The sequence below is a fragment of the Apis laboriosa genome, unplaced genomic scaffold (assembly GCF_014066325.1).
Source record: "Apis laboriosa isolate Shangri-la unplaced genomic scaffold, ASM1406632v1 scaffold18_cov149, whole genome shotgun sequence".
Lineage (NCBI taxonomy): Eukaryota > Metazoa > Arthropoda > Insecta > Hymenoptera > Apidae > Apis > Apis laboriosa.
This window is the reverse complement of record NW_025222233.1, coordinates 208,691-227,027: the sequence shown is the minus strand read 5'-3', so window position 1 is coordinate 227,027 and position 18,337 is coordinate 208,691. Positions and strand designations below refer to the sequence as shown.

Here is an 18,337-nt window from a genome sequence, read left to right as displayed (position 1 = left end):
CAATTTCTTATCACACGTGACTCTCTTTTCAAAACTCCAATATTAATGATAAACATAAGTTAATCGATCCTTTGGTGTAAAAAAATTAGAAAGGATTAAAATAATAATTGTGTTATGAGAAAAAAAAATTACAAAATTAAAATGATAGTTTTATTCTTTTATCGTAACAATTTTCGAAAATGTTCATGACAAATATGAAATTGCAATTTCTTAGAAATCGAGATTATGATTGTTCCATAGGTATAGATCACTCTGATCTACCGCAATGGTAAATATCTAACCTCAATTTCAGATCAGTCGGATTATCTTACTTAATTAATTACGAGCGATGCTAATTTGTTTTTTAAAGAACACGAATCGGTATGATTCTATATGATACTATATGATAAAATCGATTGTCGAACAAAAAGAAAAATACACAATTCAAAATAATTTTAATCCGCACTAATATTGCATTAAAGGAAAAATTCAAGATTATTAATATTAATTATTTCATCTGATGATAAGAAAAAGATATCATAAAAATTTTCAATGCATTATTATCTTGAATTAAACTGATTGTATTAGAATCCTTTGATTATATTTTAATTTATAATAAACATTCAATTCAATTCTAGGTTAGAATCTTCATTAATGTTAAATTGTATATTAAAATGTGTATAGTAAACAAAAATTCAAGATTATCTATACTAATTATTTCGTCTGGCGGTAAGAAAAAAAAATCATCAAAAAAAAAGATTCATATTCTTAATCTGTATTATTATTAAATACTTAAATTACATCACTTTCAATAAATTAAATTATAACGTTATACTATATAAGTATAATACTATATAAGTAGAATAACCATTGATACGTAATTATTTCATACAACGATAAGAGAAAAATATATTCTTTTAATTGTTTTACAGATTCTGAGAATAGTAATGAGTTGATAATGTAATAATGAAACAGGATTGTAATACGGTATGCGTCAAGTGCATCGAAAACGTCAGAACTAGGAACGTGCATGCCGCGTGAATCGACACACGCCAGTGAACCCGAAGAAAAGACTGACAATGAAAGGGGGTCAGATCTGTGGTACACGCGCAATATGGGATAATTTTGCACTGTTTACTCTTTAATTTCCTATTGTTGGTTTAAATGAGAAATTAAACGTTCGATAAAACGTTTCGTGAAAACTCGAGTGTTATTTCGCATAATATCAGAGAAGAATGGAATATATGTAAATGAATTAATTTAATCCAAATATATTTCGTGTACGATTAATTATAATTTAATATCGTAATCAAGGTTTCCATTATTTCTGCGATACGTTTTTTGAAATGTTTCCAATCGAAATGTAAGATAAACCACAGGATCGCATTGACACATATGCGGCTTTTCAGTAAAAAAAAAAATTACAGCAAAAATTTCTACGTTACACAATATCATTGATATACAGTGATAAGATATTAACTTCAATACGTTTTATATATATAACTGTTTTAATTCTAGGAAAGATTTGAATAAGAATAGTTACTTTAAAAAAAAAGTTATAAGTTACGTTGAAAAAATTCTGAGCAACAAGTTTGAAATATTTAATCCAGTTTCATTTCATTAGAGTGAAAAAATTAATCTCGTAAATAATCTGCATGATTAATATAGTAATGTTTTTTAATGTGTTCACAGCTTCTTGCAACAAACATGCCTAAGGCAGATAAAATCCTTGTAGAGTGGGTGGAGCAGAAATTGACAGGAAGTTGTTTTGTCGTCGTTTCAAGTCGATGTTTATCGATCTTTCTTTGATAGCGTGCGATAAAATCGATTATATTCCTCGAAACAAAAGCGGTTGCAAACGTGAGATTTAAAAAATCTATTTTTAAAATTCATTATTCTTGGAGATCATATCTTGATTTTTTTTAATGTTCTTATTTTATTTCATTTTAGATAGCTCGATGCGGATATGGATTAAGGTATTGACAATGAGAATATATTAAATCTTTTTTTAATATCGTATGTTTTTCTTCTGTGTAGAAAATTTTGTTTCAGGTATAAAAAGATAAAGAGAGTGAATCGTTACTGGTGTTTTAAGGACACCAATAACAAGGAAAGAGGGATGAAGAAAAATCTATAATTTTGCGATTTCTATCTTGGTCATGAAGCACATATATTCATTCAAACAAATCGAATGTGTCAACGTAGAAATTACGATCAAAGTGGTAATTATGCGATTCGCATGAAAACGATTATTATGACACTTGTATCGTTTTGCACAGATCGCTTTGCACAAAAAGAAACAAAAGAAGTAACCTCGTTAAGTTTCGAATTTAAATTTTCGAAATTAAATATTATAATAATTATCATTACCAATATTTTTTAAACAATTTTTTTAAGCATATCGATTCCATGTATCAACAGCAACCGAACGAAAATAGCATGGAAAGAGAAAAAGCCTTGAGACTTGACTAAAGATACATTTCCTTGAACGTATATTCGCGTTTTAATTCTTTAGGGAATATTTCTCAACCCAGCTTGGAAAATTGAAATAAGTAGAAATACACAAATAGCATATCCCAAATGTTTAATTAACCAATTCATATCATTTTACTCATTTATATAATTCATATCATTTAACAATTGAAATTTTTATATATTTTGTTAAAATTTTGTACAACTTTTTCTATTTTTTTAAAAATTTCAAACTTCAAAAAATGGCTTCAATTTCAAAATCTGGGAAACAAGATTTGGAAGGAAGAATACTATTCTGTTCAAAAAGTTAATACATCAACTTTTTTCAAATCAATAATATTTTTTTCATAGTCTCCTTACTGAATATATACTTTTTTTTGTTCCAGTAAAATTTCCATTGCTCAGACAAATGTTGGAAACCTTCTTGTGAAACTCTGTTCAAAACTCTGATCGTTTTTTTACGGTTTCAATATGCATACGTCGTCTTTTCATCCATTTGTAAATGATTCAAAACGCTGTCTTCAAAACATTCTTTTCACACACTTGTTTTAACGTGTCAACCATTAATTTAGTTTTCAAGTTTAAAGAGAAATTTCACGTTAATTGTTCTTTGAAACTATCAATAATATAAATAAAAGATATTTTCCAAGAAAAATGAAAGAAATATTAATATGGATATTAATAAATCTATCTTAGACTTTGCAAAATTTAATCTGTTCATAGATAAGAGTGCATTCCTTGCCGGGCGCAAGGAAAAGAAAAAAGATTCGATTAACTTTTTGAAGAGAGAAGTACATTCAACATACGTGGATCATGCAGAAGGTGAACGTAGGTGGGCCTCTTGGAGATTCCGATACAGTTATACTCGTTCCACGTGTAAAGAAATGAAAGGTTCCGGAGCGCGGTGCATCTAGGGATTCGAGAGGAGAAGGCACACTCTCGTGATAAAAATGTCTTCCTCTCTCGAACAGAGGAGAGACGACGAGGCTCGATGGGAGGAGAGGATGGTTGTAACGATGCTAAGCACGTGATAGGATTGTGATAATTGCGATACGGTTCCAGCTTGTATGATATGTTTCCATCCATCTTTCCTCTTCTTTTTCTTCTTCTTCTTCTTTTAACTAGATTCAAGTCTTGGTGCGAATCTTGGTGCTCGTGTTGAACGGTGGTAACGAAGCGTGAGATCGAATTGCGAGATGGATGTAAACGAGAGAGTGAATTGCAGGTTTGGTTGGAAAGAAAGAGGTGATTTGAAACGGACCGATTACTTTTAAATGGCGTAATGGATGTGATTCGAACGCTTTGTACGAGAGTAATGGAATAGCAGTTGATAATGATGATTTTTAAGATTTCTCTGATTTATAAAATCTTAAGCGATTTTCTTATTCGTTCGTTTTTGTTTTATTAGATCGGTGAGTATGAAATTTCGTTCTTTTTCTATTCTTTTTTCTTAATCGAAGATTAAATTCTGAAAATGGCAAAACTTTGTACAAATATTTTAATATTAATTATAAGTAAATATGATTAAATTTCAATTTTTATTATTCGTTCAATTGTTTGCAGATTTTTAATTAAATGAAAATGGCTGGAGGAAGAGTAAATATTTTAAAATAACTTTCTTCTAATTTTAATTAATAATTTTCAAAAAAATGAGAAGAATACAAAACGATTTTTCTCTCAAATAAAAGAGACGGACAAAATGATTTTTTTTTTAATTTGCTTAAAATGATAGGAAAATTAAGAATAAAAAAAATGTTTAAAAATGATTCTTCTTCAATCTTAATTAATAATTTCCAAAAAAATAACAAGAAAGAAAATTATACAAAAATCACAATGATTAATCATTAAGTAGGTACAATTAAATTCTAATATTTTTATTATTTGATACAAATAATTTATAGAAATTTGATTTTTTAGATTAATTCATAGAAAATGATAGAAAGAAGAGAACAAATAAAATGCTTCTTCTTTTCTAATTCCAATTCACATAAAATGCAAGAAAAGCAAAGGATGAAAAAATACTCCAATCTCGATTACTAGTCCCCAAAAAATGGCGAGAGAGAAAAAAAGAAGACAAATGATACTTTTTTAATCCCAATTAATTCACATAAAATGGTGAGAAAAACCAGAATAAAACCTCCAATTCTTCTAAATTCCCAGAAAATAACGAGAGAAGAAAACAAAAAACAAAAAAATCTTCCAAAACGATTCTTGCTTCCTAATCTCTCAATTAATTGCACAAAACGATTTTTTTAGGAAAAAGCCAATAAAAAAAAATACATCTAATCTCGATTACTAATTCATAAGAGACTGAAATTGACAAAAAGAAAAAGAAAAAAAAGAAGAAGAGCAAATCCTGCGAAACGATGGATGAACAGAAAATGGCGGGAAAACCGCTTTCGAACGAGCGAATGCTCCATTAAACGATCATCATCCGAAGACAAAAAGGTGAAGCAAGGATGAAAAGGTAGGGGTATCGAGACAGAAGAGAGGGACACGAAGGAGCGGAAAGCGAGAGAGAAAGCTCGCAGTCGACGCTATTCTTCATGAACGAGGGACACCTCTCTTTATCCCCATTCCGCGACGAGTTGGTTAAAACAGCTTCTCCTTCAGTTGTTGCTCGCCAACCCAGCGTTTCGCGCGGTGTCACGCACGCCTTTCGGCGATTTCGGTGACGAGCTACTCGTATACATCACACGAGCGACCACGTGTTTCGTTCCCTTTGCGAACGCAACACTTGAATTTCTTCCTCTTCCATCTTCCTCGTACGACTCGTATCCCACGAAAATTCACTGATAACTTTTCTCGTCGCACAAGAAAAATAATCGGCCGATAATATCGAAAAGTGAAAGCGACAGATGAGATTTTTGTTTCGGTGCGTGTCCACACCGGTGCTTCCGTTCTGCTCGTCGTCGGCCTCTTTGGAAATTCCGAAACGGTGAACGGATCGTTGTACCGATATATCAGGTATGTCGTTAACCGAATACGTTAAGCTGATTTTCATGTTTGAGGTTAGAAGATTTTTCTTTATACTTTGAAATTTTGCAAGATTCTTTTGCGATTGTTTATTTGAAAGAAAGTGTATTCTCATGTACGCGTGATTCTGATAAATCTATATATTCCGATTTGTTCGATCGAAAATAGTGATTAATTTATTGAAAATATTCTGTCATTTGGAATTCAAATTGATTTACTTTCTGAACATTTTTTTGATTTTTAACGCCACCAGAGATAGGAAAAATTTTAATGAAGTTATGAATAAAGTTATTTCAATATAAGTTACTTTGAATGATTTATCAATCAGAGTATATTATTTCATTTATTTTTAATTGATTAATTAAAGTATATAAGTTAGAAAGACTATTATAGTATGTAGTAGTTATGAATTGATTAATAATTAAATAATAATAGTAAGTTTTTACTCAAAGTAACTTTATTCAAAATTTTAATTAATTTAATCAGTTCATTAGCGCCCAACTCTGATGCCAAGTACATGATTAAAATTATATATATATATATATAGAGTTTAACTTTCTAGGAAAATCTAGAATCCAAATGATTAGCCTTCAATTGATAACTTTGGCTTCCGGCAATCTTCATTTGGTTGCTCAATTAACATACACGTCTCGCGCATAAATAAAATAAGCAGAGGTCTTAATCCACGTGCCAGGTTACCTCTCGAATCATCCAAACGCAAAATTAGCAACAGGCTGAAAACATTTTTGCTTCGAACAATCTTTTTCTGCAACCATGCATCACAATTATAATTGTAATGTTGGATTGCAAGAAGGAACTTCAAGGTGCTCAGATCCTTTTTGAAAAAATAAAATATTTGATTAAATTTTTTTTTTTTTTTTTATAGATATTCCTATAGATCAAAATCGACGAAATTAAAACATGTTTTCTAACGTTGAACTTATGATCATTTATCTTTTTAAAGAATATATAAAAACCGAGATCATTATCATTGAGACTCTTTTTGAATCCAATTAAATGATTATAATCAATGAAAGATGCGATTATGTTTTGTATTTAATTAATTATCAACGTTACGAATCAATGATAATAATTTGGACAAATTAAATTATAATTTAATGACGTTACGAAAAATGGAAAGCAGATCTATTGGCATGGTGTGAGCCCAATTTTTGGTGAAAGCATACTCGATTTACATACTCGATTTCGAAGAAAGTGATCTTCCGAACGGCGAAAGTGATAAATGATCATCGTTCGTAACGAATGAGATGAATTGAGAGAATTTTTTTAATTTGTGAAGCATGGCTTTTTTACGGTGGACATATTCGAAACACACGTGGTACACGCGCGCAAAATCTCGTATACGAACAATTGCGTGACCACGCATACGCCAACGTATTCGCATAATTTTCCTTCATAAAGATGTTACCAGTTGTTGACTGTCAAATATAGATATATATACATATATACATGTATTTTTAAGTAACGTATACCTTGCCACATTATAAAGATTTATTACATTACTTTTTATTCATTCTTATGGTTCTTGGTGAAAAGTGTGGTTTCAATGTAAATTACAATTTTTATTTATCTTTCGAGGAAATATTTCGTATATAGTAACTTAATATTAAAATGTACTAGAGACCAAGTCAAATTGACTAATTGACTTCCAGATTTTTATTATTGTTACTTAAAATTGACAAATACTTTTGGCAAAATTGATATCTTTGATGAGATTCGATTCTAGAGGCTGAAACAAAATTTTGGGTGAGATTTATTTATTGAGTTATAAATAGTTTAATCTAAGTTTACAGCAGTGTGACAGAAATAGAACTGTTTCAATGGAAACTTAACCCTTCAGAAAAGATATTGATGATATTATTGTACGAAGTCGATGCATTGTATGATACATTTTCTTTCATTTTTAATTATTTTTTAAAACTAAATACATAAAAATTGTAAAAATAACTCAAAGATTATAACATTTGAAATACTACGCACAATATACAGAAAAAAACAAATTGAATATCGTTTGACGAATTAATTTGTTTAAATAAATAAGTCTTTAAAAATGTTTCACAAATATGTTTAATTATTCTTACAATGTATTTTAACTAATATTTAATGTTAATATTTATCGTTTCTCAAAATATACTATCATATTTTATCTCTTCAGTGTGATATTATCGTACAATTATGATCGATAATACTTGCTCAATGTCTCAACGAGCATATATATCGACTTCTCGTTATCGTTTCAGATCGATCTCTCGAGGCAACAGAAACGCTGCGCGGGAAAATCAAAGGAGAGGAAGGAAGAAGCCATTCATTTTCATCGAACAAACTTATTTTTCCCTTCCTATCTGAAGAAAAAATTTCGAATAACATTACGTGTAACCGAGTATGTTGCCATATATCGTAAAACGAAAAACGACGTTGAATACTTGGACGAAATCGAGGCGTTATTAAGATTGGTGAAAAAGATAACACGTTTAAAGAGGTGCTATTAACTCAATTATACAGTGAAATCGATTGCTCAAATTTTTAATGCACGGTTTACTGCCGAGATCCCGAACAATAATCACAAAATAATCGGTTAATGGTTGAATCATGAAGTTTATGATAATGAGAGGTGATTTTTTGCACGATCAAGATCACAATCAAAGTTTTGCAAATTTTTGAAAATTTATCACTGAAGCACGTTGATTTTACGTTTTTGTGCCAAATCTCTCATCTATATATATAGTAAGTTTTAGAATTGTAATTATTATATATATTTAAATTCATTTAAATTCATTTCTTTTCAAAGAGATTAAACAAATTTTTTATGCCTTAACGCAATAAAATATTCAATTTCCAATTCCATTTTCTCAATTTCTTTACATATTAAAAAGTAAATTATTGATCCATACAATAATCCAAAAAGTTTCTTTGACAAAATTTCTTTATTATTTTTCAATTGTCATATGTTACAAAGCAAATTATTTTCAAAGAGATCAACAAAATTCCTTTATATAATTCCTTCATATTGAAATTCCATTATTAATTAAAAATTTAAATATTAAATTAATTTTATCAAAATTTTAATATGGCAAAATAGTGCATTGAATTTAAGTTTTAATTATAAAGTTATAACTTTTATTAAAATTAATAAATTTAAATTTATTAATATTTCAACATGAATAATATTTATATTTCAAGAATCAAATTCTTTTTATGCAGATAATTTAGTTTCATTTCATAATATAATTATAGTAATTATTATTGTAATTTCAACATTAACAATTTATATTATTATAGATTTATTTTTAAATAAATTTTCAAATTTATTTTTATTAAAAAATCATAATATTGAAATTATTTGAACAATTATTGTTGAAATTATTCCAATTATTGTTCAATTAATTATTTGTTTTCCACCATTAAAAATTTTTTATTTAATTGATGAAATTATTAATCCATTTTTTTTCAATTAAATCAATTGGTCATCAATGATATTGATCATATGAATATCCTGAATTTAATAATATTGAATTTGATTCTTATATATTAAATTATAGAAATTTAAATCAATTTCGATTATTAAAAACTGATAATCTAATGATTATTTCAATAAGAATTCCATTATGATTAATTATTTCTTCAACAGATGTTATTCATTCATTAACTGTCCCATCATTAGAAATTAAAGTTGATGCAGTTCCAAATCGAATTAATCAATTAAATTTAATTAGAAAACGATCAGGAATTTTCTTTGATCAATGTTCTGAAATCTTCTCAAAGCAGCAACACTTTCAATTCCCTTAATTTTCAATTTCACTACAATATTTATCAATTTACAAAAAAAAAAAAACCAAACTAAATTATTAATTTATCTACACAATGACAACAAACAATTCTTTTAATTATAAAACACTGTCAAAGTTTTCTTCGCAATTTGTTTGCAGACTAAAAAAAGGGGGGAAAAAAGAAGGAATAGAAATGTCACTGGTCAACTTTACCTTGCCGTATCAATCGGCGACGCCTACACCGTTCTTCTACGACGGGCAAAACGGAGGGCAATCGACGGTGAACAACCTTCGCCTCAACGCCGTGCTTCCCCCCGCGCCAGCCCCAAATTTCAACGAGCAGGAACCGTTCCAAAACGAGCCTTACATACCGCCGATCGGTTATCAAAACCAGCAACAGCAAAGGCAACGTCAATCGACGTTCAATCGACAAAGGAACGGGAATCCGTACGTCGAGCATTCCTCCTTTTCTTCGACTCAGGACACGAGATACGCGAACTACAATCAAGATTTCAGGAGAACGCAACCGAGGCAACAGATAAGACCTAGCGCACCGCCATTGCCGCAACAGCAACAGCAACAGCAACAACAACGAGCAACTGTGGAAAAGGAGCAAGAGAACTTCAGAACGTCGAGAATGCCGGAACAGGAAAGCTATCCTGACAGACCTAATGGGTAATTTTGTTGTATCTGTATTTTGATTTTGTTTTTTACTTTGAATGTTTTTTTGTTTATTGTTGTGATTTTATCGTGTTCTAGCATTCTTTTCATTTCATGAAAGTGATTGTCAGCTTATTTTAGAGGAAGAAATATAGAATTTGGAAAATTTCTAAAAAATTTAATAGAAATAAAAATAATTGAAATGTGCACATCGAAGAGTTAGAAGGCCTAGAAAATTGCAATCCAGTTATTAAAAATAAAATTGAATAATTCATTCAAGGTTTCACAAAAACTTCGATCCATTTAAATAAGAATAATTGAAATGGCCATATTGAAAAATCCAATGTCTTTCAAAAATTTCTATATAATAATTCTACATAATATTTCTATATAATAATTTCTTTATAAAAATTTCTTTAAAAATAATTGAAATGTATCGCATATTGAAAATTAATATAGAAAGATTAAGTTGAATTAAACGATGAGTTAATTTGTTTATACTCTATTTTTTTACAATAATTAATTAAAGTCGAGTAATAAGCCGATATTTTCGCTTCGAATCCACCATTGAAATCAGCTAAAAAACATTTCGTAGTAGTAATCTTAATCGCAATCGTAATTATTTATGTAACGATCAGTCGAACAGTTTCTTGCTGCGTGCCGTGCATTCCTAATGAATTTCTGGCCAACAACTCGACTCGTGCGAGTTACTCGACCCTCACTTTCCTCTTCTGCGGGAAATTATGTCATCGATCTCGCTTCTTTCTGTACTGTACTCCAGATATGTATTATTAATATGAACGTGTCAACCATATGAGGTATAGCGATATTTTTTTGCCTCAAACTTGCTGACAATTATCGCAAAAGGATAAGATACGTTTGTCCCTTTGATTTCTGCGCCGTGTCGCAGATCATTATACGTATTATATCTTGATAATTTCGCAATTTCCTTCTCGAGGTATCTTTTTGTGGTTTATTTTTGTTTTTATATATTCAATTTTTTGAATTGTGTAATATTTATTTTATGCTTTATATTATATAGGTGATTCATCAAAATAATATTATCTTTGAAATTATTTTAGAAATTTCAAGATTCAATGATTTAAGGATTTTAAAAATTTTAAAAGTACAAAAATTCAAAGATCCAAGCATCAAGAGATTTAAAAATTCAAAAATTAAAGAATCAAAGATCCAAGGATTAAAGATTCGAAACTTAAAGATTCAAAGATTTCCATCAGTTTATCATCAAGTGTTTCATAACTGAATTACTGATCTGGAAAAAAAAAATTTTGTTAAAGGTATACGAGAGTAAACGGGGAAAGTGGACCTGGTACAAAAACTTCCATTCACGCTGTTTTAGACTATGATGACGACTTCGAGGATTACTACGACGACAAAGATCCAGAGATACCAAGGGATGCGCACGTCACGCCCATTCAAGGCCCAATTTTTTTAAAGAACGGCTCGGTCCCCGTAGTGCCACTGTATTCTTATCCTCAACTAAACAATGGTACTTACGTACAAATTCCGGTAAGTTGGAAAAAAAAAATATTTAATCATTATTTTCATATTTTTCACGAGAAATATAAATTTTATAATAAATATGAATACAAATTTGTAGTAATATCGAGAATCATATGATATTTCATTTCATTCGATTCTTACGAATGCTGAGTAATTGTATGACTCATAAGCTGTTAGAGCGGAAGAATTCGTTGTGAGTAGAAAGTATATGATAATTCTAATATAAATTTGTGATAATATCGAGAACTGTAACATTTCTCAATCGAATATATTGAATAATAATGGTGTGACTCACAGGTTTTTAGAGCGGAAGAACCTCGTTGTGAGTAGAAAATATGCGATGAATGTAATATAAATTTGCAATAATATCGAGAATTGTAATATTTTTTTTTTTACCAATACTGAATAACGATGGTGTGACTCATGGATTGTTAGAGCAGAAGAATTCATTGTGAGCAGAAAATATATGATAAATATAATATAAATTTGCGATAATATCGAGAATTGTAACAATTCTTATATTTAACATTTCTTAAATACTGAGCAACAATAGTGTTCAGACTGTTAGAACGGAAGAATTCATTCTGAGTAGAAAGTATACTTACTGTTCACGCACGAATTACAGACGTGGAATATATAAGTGGATTTCGTCAAACGTAGACACATTCTGTATCAAGATACAAAAGGAACTTTCAACAAATTTGTTAGACAACCTCACAATCTCAAAATTAGGTCACGTGTATGTCTTTTATTTTTATGACAGGTATACTTTTTCTACAATTTTTCAATAAAGATCTTGCTTCTTGCCAATTATTGTTTTAAATTGAAAATTCGCTAGTTGGAAATAAAAATACAAAGATTACAAGTGAAACAATTCCATCAATTAATATATAATTAAAAATATAATTAAAAATATTTCTATACCTCGTGAGAGATATATAATTAATATTCGGAATAATTAATATTGATAATGAAACGAAATTGAAACTTAATTGTGATTTAATTTATTATCCATATTTAATGTTTTCAAAAGAATTTTTATTTTTCGCAAAAAAATTTAAATATCTTTATGATATTTCATTATTAACAATGATGATACACATTTCCTTTGTATCCAAGAATATTTTAATTCTTTGAAATTCTACATTCAATATAACTTATAAATTTAATTTATTTAGATAAATATAAATTTTACCTTATTAGATTCAATCTATTCAATCTCTTCAAAAAACGATTTATTTTAGTGAATTTTATATTCATTCGAATAAATGAATCTTTCTCACTTGCAATATGCGACTTAATCACTTAAAATACTATATATATATATAAAAAAAAAAAGAATAAAAATTCATTTCTTTATTTTTTCGAAATTTCTTTGAAATTTCTCAAATGAACAAACCTATGTTTACCATGAAAATGATAAAAAATTTAATCAAAGAAGGACAAAATGGACGAAACACAAATTATCGAAACATTATTACCTTTCAAAAATAAATCAATTAACCTTAACCAAGCGGTGCAAGTTTACCAGTTTCAGAAATGTTTTTCATTGGTGACACGAAACACAGTATTCTCCTCACAGTTTGTTCCTTGAAAGCGTCTCGTACTTGAAATCGACTTGTTCGAGGATCGTTTGAAAGGTGATCGAACGCGGCCGTGGCTACAGGAACGTTCAAAGTCTGTATCAACTAGCGTGACATTTTCACCGGCCACCCATGACCCCGTGTATCTTCCCTAGAATCTCGCAGAGTCGATTGGGTGCATGCACTTACACCCGCCCATCTCCTCTCTTCGTGTCTCCACTCTTACCTACCGTGCGTGTAATTCGAACGATGTGGAAAGAATCGGCGCAATGCGATACCGGCTTAAGGTCAATCGTGGTGCGCTGGCATTGAAACCATAACCTCTTGAACCCGCCACTTCGTAGGTTATTTGAATAAATTCAATTAATGTGGTATGTTATGAGAAATTGTTAGTAATGTTGTGAATATGAAAAGTATCAAGGAAGAATCTTTGAAGGTTTGATGGAAAAGGGAAGTCGATTTATGTTTTAGAAATTTGTTGAAAATGAAAGGTAGGTTTAAAAATTCGTGAAAAATTTAATAATAGTAGATAATATTAGAAGAAATTGTAGCAAGAAGATTGTTATTTTGATTGTTGTTTCAAATTTAAAAAATTGAAACCAGAATAATAAATAATGTTGAGATTTCATTGCGAGAGGATTGATATTTTGCTTACAAATTCATCGAAAAATTTTTCAATATTGGACTATAGATAGGAATATAGATTTTCATACGTGTAAATAAACTTCAAAAAATTAAAACATGGAGATCGAACGATGTGGTAATAAATAACAGTCAAAATTGAGATCAATCGATTCGATCGAGCATCGATTGTGAAATGACATAACGACGTGACAACGTAACACGACTGACAATATTGAATTACAGTTCGGAAGCGATCCGATGTCCTCGATCCAATCATTGAAAGTTAAAAATTACGATTAACCTTCCTCGCATGTTCCATCATGATTTTTGCGTCGTATTTTTTGATTATTGTGCAGGCCTACCTATTCCACTGTAATTAAGATATTCCACTTCGTATAAGTAAATCGTTCGAATTCGATTCGAAAATACACGGTATGAAACGATATATAATTATTAAAATCTTGCTAATTTTTCACGTAAATTTACCGAATAATTATTACATAAACATTATTTTTTTTCATTTTAGTCAATGTTTTCTTCCTGTTGAACCAGCAATTTTTCTCTTAAAAAATATAAGAGATGAATCATTATTCTAAAAATTATTAAAAGATATCTCAAAAATTATTAAAAGATAAAAAGTTCATGTACTCACGAGATATGCGAGGCATGATTCATTTCTGCCTCGCAATGCATCATATTTTCCCCTGGATACAACGGTTTGAAGTTACTCGAGTCACTGAATGACGCCTACTGATCGTTCGATGGAGACGTGAGCGTAGGATGATAATCATTGGCGGACCCGACTTCCGGTACAATCGGCAATTACAAATTCCACGAGGTACGTGGAAAATTAATCATAAAGTTGAAACAGTGGATAAGGATCGTTGACATTTCGATATTCCAAGAATTATTAAATTATCTCACTCGAAGAGTCTATTGACAAGAAATAACTTTTTAATGTACATTCAAACTGTACAAAAAATTTTTCAATGTAGCAAAAAATAACTTTCAAAAATTTCATCGTCGAATGTATTTTAATTTTCCAAAATTAATTTTTTTTTTTAATGGGCACTACATTGAGAATCAGAGTTATTTTCGAACAATTAGTTTCAATTTAAAATAACTCTCGAGAGTTTTATTTTCGAATATATATTTGTACCTTTAATTAAATTTAATTTTTGCCAATGGACGCTACGTTGAGAAAATTAAAAGTTATTCAACACAGAAAAAACAATTCTCAAGAATTTTACTTTCAAATATAAACCTTCAATTATTAACTTTCTAAAATTATTACAATTAAAATTAATTTTTAACAATTTGGACTCTACATTGAAAGTTACTATTTGCAGCAAAAAATAATAATTCTCAAAAGTCTCAAAATAATAATTCTTTTTTAGTCTCAAAATTGTATTGATATCTCGACTTCAACTCTGATGTTCTACTACATTTCAAGTTCCATTGGAAGTCAAGTGTTATTCACACTTAGTTCACTGCGACACAATTGTCTCCTCCATGGAAACGTCCTTGCGATCGATCGTAGGCGTCATTATTAACTATATTTTACCTATAGTTCTACCACCATTATTCTGGAAGAATACACGAAGATGCGTAGGTCTCGTACAATCTACAAATTATACTTATTATTATTCTCGTGACATTGAATTTCACGTCATCATGCCATAATTATTATTGTTTTTGAACAGATCTTAAACGCGTTGTATTTTTCTTCCAGATTCTTTGGACTGCACTTTCCGTCGCTCTGGGTGTCGAATTAAGAGGAGATTTGGTACGCGGAGTACCGTGCATTAAAAAATATCATCAACTGTTCTGTCCAACTGCTGGAAACACATATCCCATGTAATTACTCTATTCTGATAGTTTATTGATATTTTATAATTATTCTTGTGACTAAATTGTAGATGTTTACGCATTTATGCAAAATTTAAATTATAGAAAAATCTAGAGTTTGATATAAAAAAAAAAAAATAAAATGGTATAATACATATTTACATATGATATTTGAAGAATAAGAAAAATATAAGAATATAATGAAGAATATAAGAAGAAGAATAAGAAGAATAATAATTTCTATTTAAACTCTATTTCTTTAATTGTTAATTTATGAAATTAAAATATAAAGATCCGCTGTTAAGTTATGACTATCTTATTATAGAAAAACATTGATTTTTTAAGTTAAAAAAGAAAAATCAAGAGATCTAAATTTTTCTTAATCACGATATAAATATCTCATTAAGAGGCTTGTAATGGGTGAGCAGAATGTCCACGAGATAATAAAACAAAGATAATAAAATATATATATTTTTTTAGAGAGCGGATAGAGCGTTTTATCGACGAAAACAAGGCGTTAATGAAGAGAATGTATGGTGACTTCGAAATGAGTTCGGGATACGGATCACCAACGAGAGAGACTGGCCATCATCGTACACGTAGAAGAAGGAAAAGTAGAGAAGCTGTGAAACACGATATACCTGATGGTGGACCCAATTTCCGGGACGAATTGGATCCGGAAATCGAGGCTAATGGTGACTCATTTTTCGCCAATGTGAGAAAAACTAGAAACCCTAGACAGTCTCCCGGAAAAAATCATAAGGACAGCGGCAGGTATATACAAATTATTGGAAATTATGGAGAAAATTTAATATTTTTTCAAACCAGAAATATAATTGTTTAGGAATTTGAGATTCGAGAGTTCCAAAAATAAGGAAAAAGTAATTAATTAAGTTTAATGGAAAGTTTTAAATTCAAGATTCTATATACTTACACTTTTAATGATTTTCGTGTCACGAGAATTTCCTATTCTGTCATAAATTTTTCATTTGAAATTGAAAAATTCAAAAAAGTTCACATTAAGTAAGTTTAATGGAAAGTTTCAAATTCTAAGATTCTAATCCTTACACGTTTAATGCAAATGATTTCAAAAATAAAAAGAAATATTTGTCAGAATCATTCAATTATATTATATTGAAAGTGCAAATAAATTCGAGAATAGAATTTTTTAAAATTACTCTTGAAAATAAATTTTTTATAAAAGAATTTTCTCTCTCAATGCAATGTTCATTTACGAAAAAAAGAGAAAATTTCAAATGAAATTTGCATTCAATGCAGATGATGAGCTTTTCAAAAAATTATAAAACAGAATTTTTCAAACGTATCAGAATTTTCACGTAATTTTTCTTTCAATCCATTTTCTATTTCGTTGCATTTTACAATCATTCATTGTATTTATTAAAAATTAATATCCTCCACCGAGATTTTTCAACTTTTGTGCATTGAATTAAAAAATTTTCCAGAATCGATGCATGCGAGTCCAAGGTGGAAATAGTAACGCCCTATTGGGCAAGCAACAGTGCTGGAAAGATTCGTGCCATCGTGAACACGCAGCATTTTGAGCAAGCCATTCACCAAGAAGTTTGCTCGTAAGTATATTTTTCGTGTCTTTTAACTTTCATTTGAGAATATAAAAGTTTTCTTCGAGAAAGTTTCCTGTTTTCAGGAAAACCCAGACGAATCGGTGCACCGGCGACTGTGGCTGCGAGCAAAAGTATAAATGGCACAGATTGCTCGCCTACGACCCTGATAACGATTGCAAAGGTATCTTCATGGACTGGTTTCTCTTCCCTTCTTGTTGTGTGTGCAGATGCGAGCCCGTTGCTAACAAATTTCCATCGTCGAATAATCGAAATTAAGAATACTTCTCGACGTATGATTCGATTGCAATTTATAAAAAAAAAAAAAAAAAAGAAAAAAAAAAGAAAGAACTGGAAGAATATATACTATAGTAGGATACATATTTGCCATTTTCTTTCGTGTACATTTCATCACTGAGATCCTACTTATTTATGAGTGATACAGTGTGTGATTAGAAAGTATTGGAGAAATTATTCCTTGTCACATATTAATATAAAGAATAAATAAACTAATGGTATATATGTAGGTTATAAATTAGATTATTAGAATTTTCAATAATTATCGATACTGTGTGATATTGTATATTCTATCAATATTAGTTGCAAAAATTAATATTGTTTATTAATTTAGTATAATAATTCATTCAATATTCTTATTATATTCAATGATACGTAAGAAATAATATAAAATTGGAGCAAAATACAAGGAAAGAATAGCAAGTAACTATAAGAATCAAAAAAAAGATCTATGTCTTGTAGTAAAATATTCTTTAAATAACTTGATATTCTTTTCGACTTCAACTTGTCAAAAGATTTGCTCATTTTTTTTCTGATTTTTGCAATCTTTTTTTGTAACTCAATACTCATGAATCAACTTAAATTTCAAGCATATCAAATCATCGTGCAGCACAAATGTGAAAAGCAAGAAAAACTCGTTTCATGATACTTTTATATGTTTTTCTTTTTTTTTTTTTTTGATAAGCAAAATAATTATTAATTTCGAAAAGAGGCTTTTTTGCTGCGCGATTTTCATTTTTCATCATTAATTTTTTCTTTTTTTTTTAAATAAATTGTAAGCAAAGTTAGTTTTAAGTAAATCGTTGTTCCAATCTTCTTGTAGCAATCGAGAAAATATTTTTTAAACAGTTACTTTTATAAAGATATTCCTTTATAATTTTGTTTTTATGTTATTATGTATTTTTAGAATCGATTTTAATTTTAAATTAAACGTTACCATAAAATTTATATAAGCCATTTATAATGCATTAATTATAATGTTATGTAAGTATTAATGTATAAATGT

The 18,337-nt window shown here is 29.3% G+C and overlaps 1 protein-coding gene across 3 annotated transcripts; it reads left to right on the top strand.

Annotated features, from left to right (window-relative positions):
- Positions 1-1,929: 1,929 nt before the first annotated feature.
- On the top strand, positions 1,930-18,242 carry LOC122711896 (protein spaetzle 3). Of its 3 annotated transcripts, XM_043931066.1 has the most exons (15): positions 1,930-1,955; positions 2,032-2,201; positions 3,175-3,863; positions 4,015-4,299; positions 4,369-4,566; positions 4,708-5,418; positions 5,990-6,251; positions 6,314-7,194; positions 7,689-8,172; positions 9,375-9,890; positions 11,174-11,405; positions 15,339-15,463; positions 15,935-16,228; positions 16,918-17,043; positions 17,121-18,242. In XM_043931066.1, exons 10-15 carry the CDS (start codon positions 9,409-9,411, stop codon positions 17,311-17,313), a joined length of 1,452 nt encoding a protein of 483 aa, XP_043787001.1. In that variant the 5' UTR covers positions 1,930-1,955; positions 2,032-2,201; positions 3,175-3,863; positions 4,015-4,299; positions 4,369-4,566; positions 4,708-5,418; positions 5,990-6,251; positions 6,314-7,194; positions 7,689-8,172; positions 9,375-9,408; the 3' UTR covers positions 17,314-18,242. The 3 variants fall into 3 exon arrangements, with proteins under 3 accessions (XP_043787001.1, XP_043787000.1, XP_043787002.1); XM_043931065.1 differs by lacking the exons at positions 5,990-6,251; positions 6,314-7,194 and having other exon boundaries at positions 3,175-3,283; positions 3,677-3,863; XM_043931067.1 differs by lacking the exon at positions 5,990-6,251.
- The last annotated feature ends 95 nt before the right edge of the window (positions 18,243-18,337 follow it).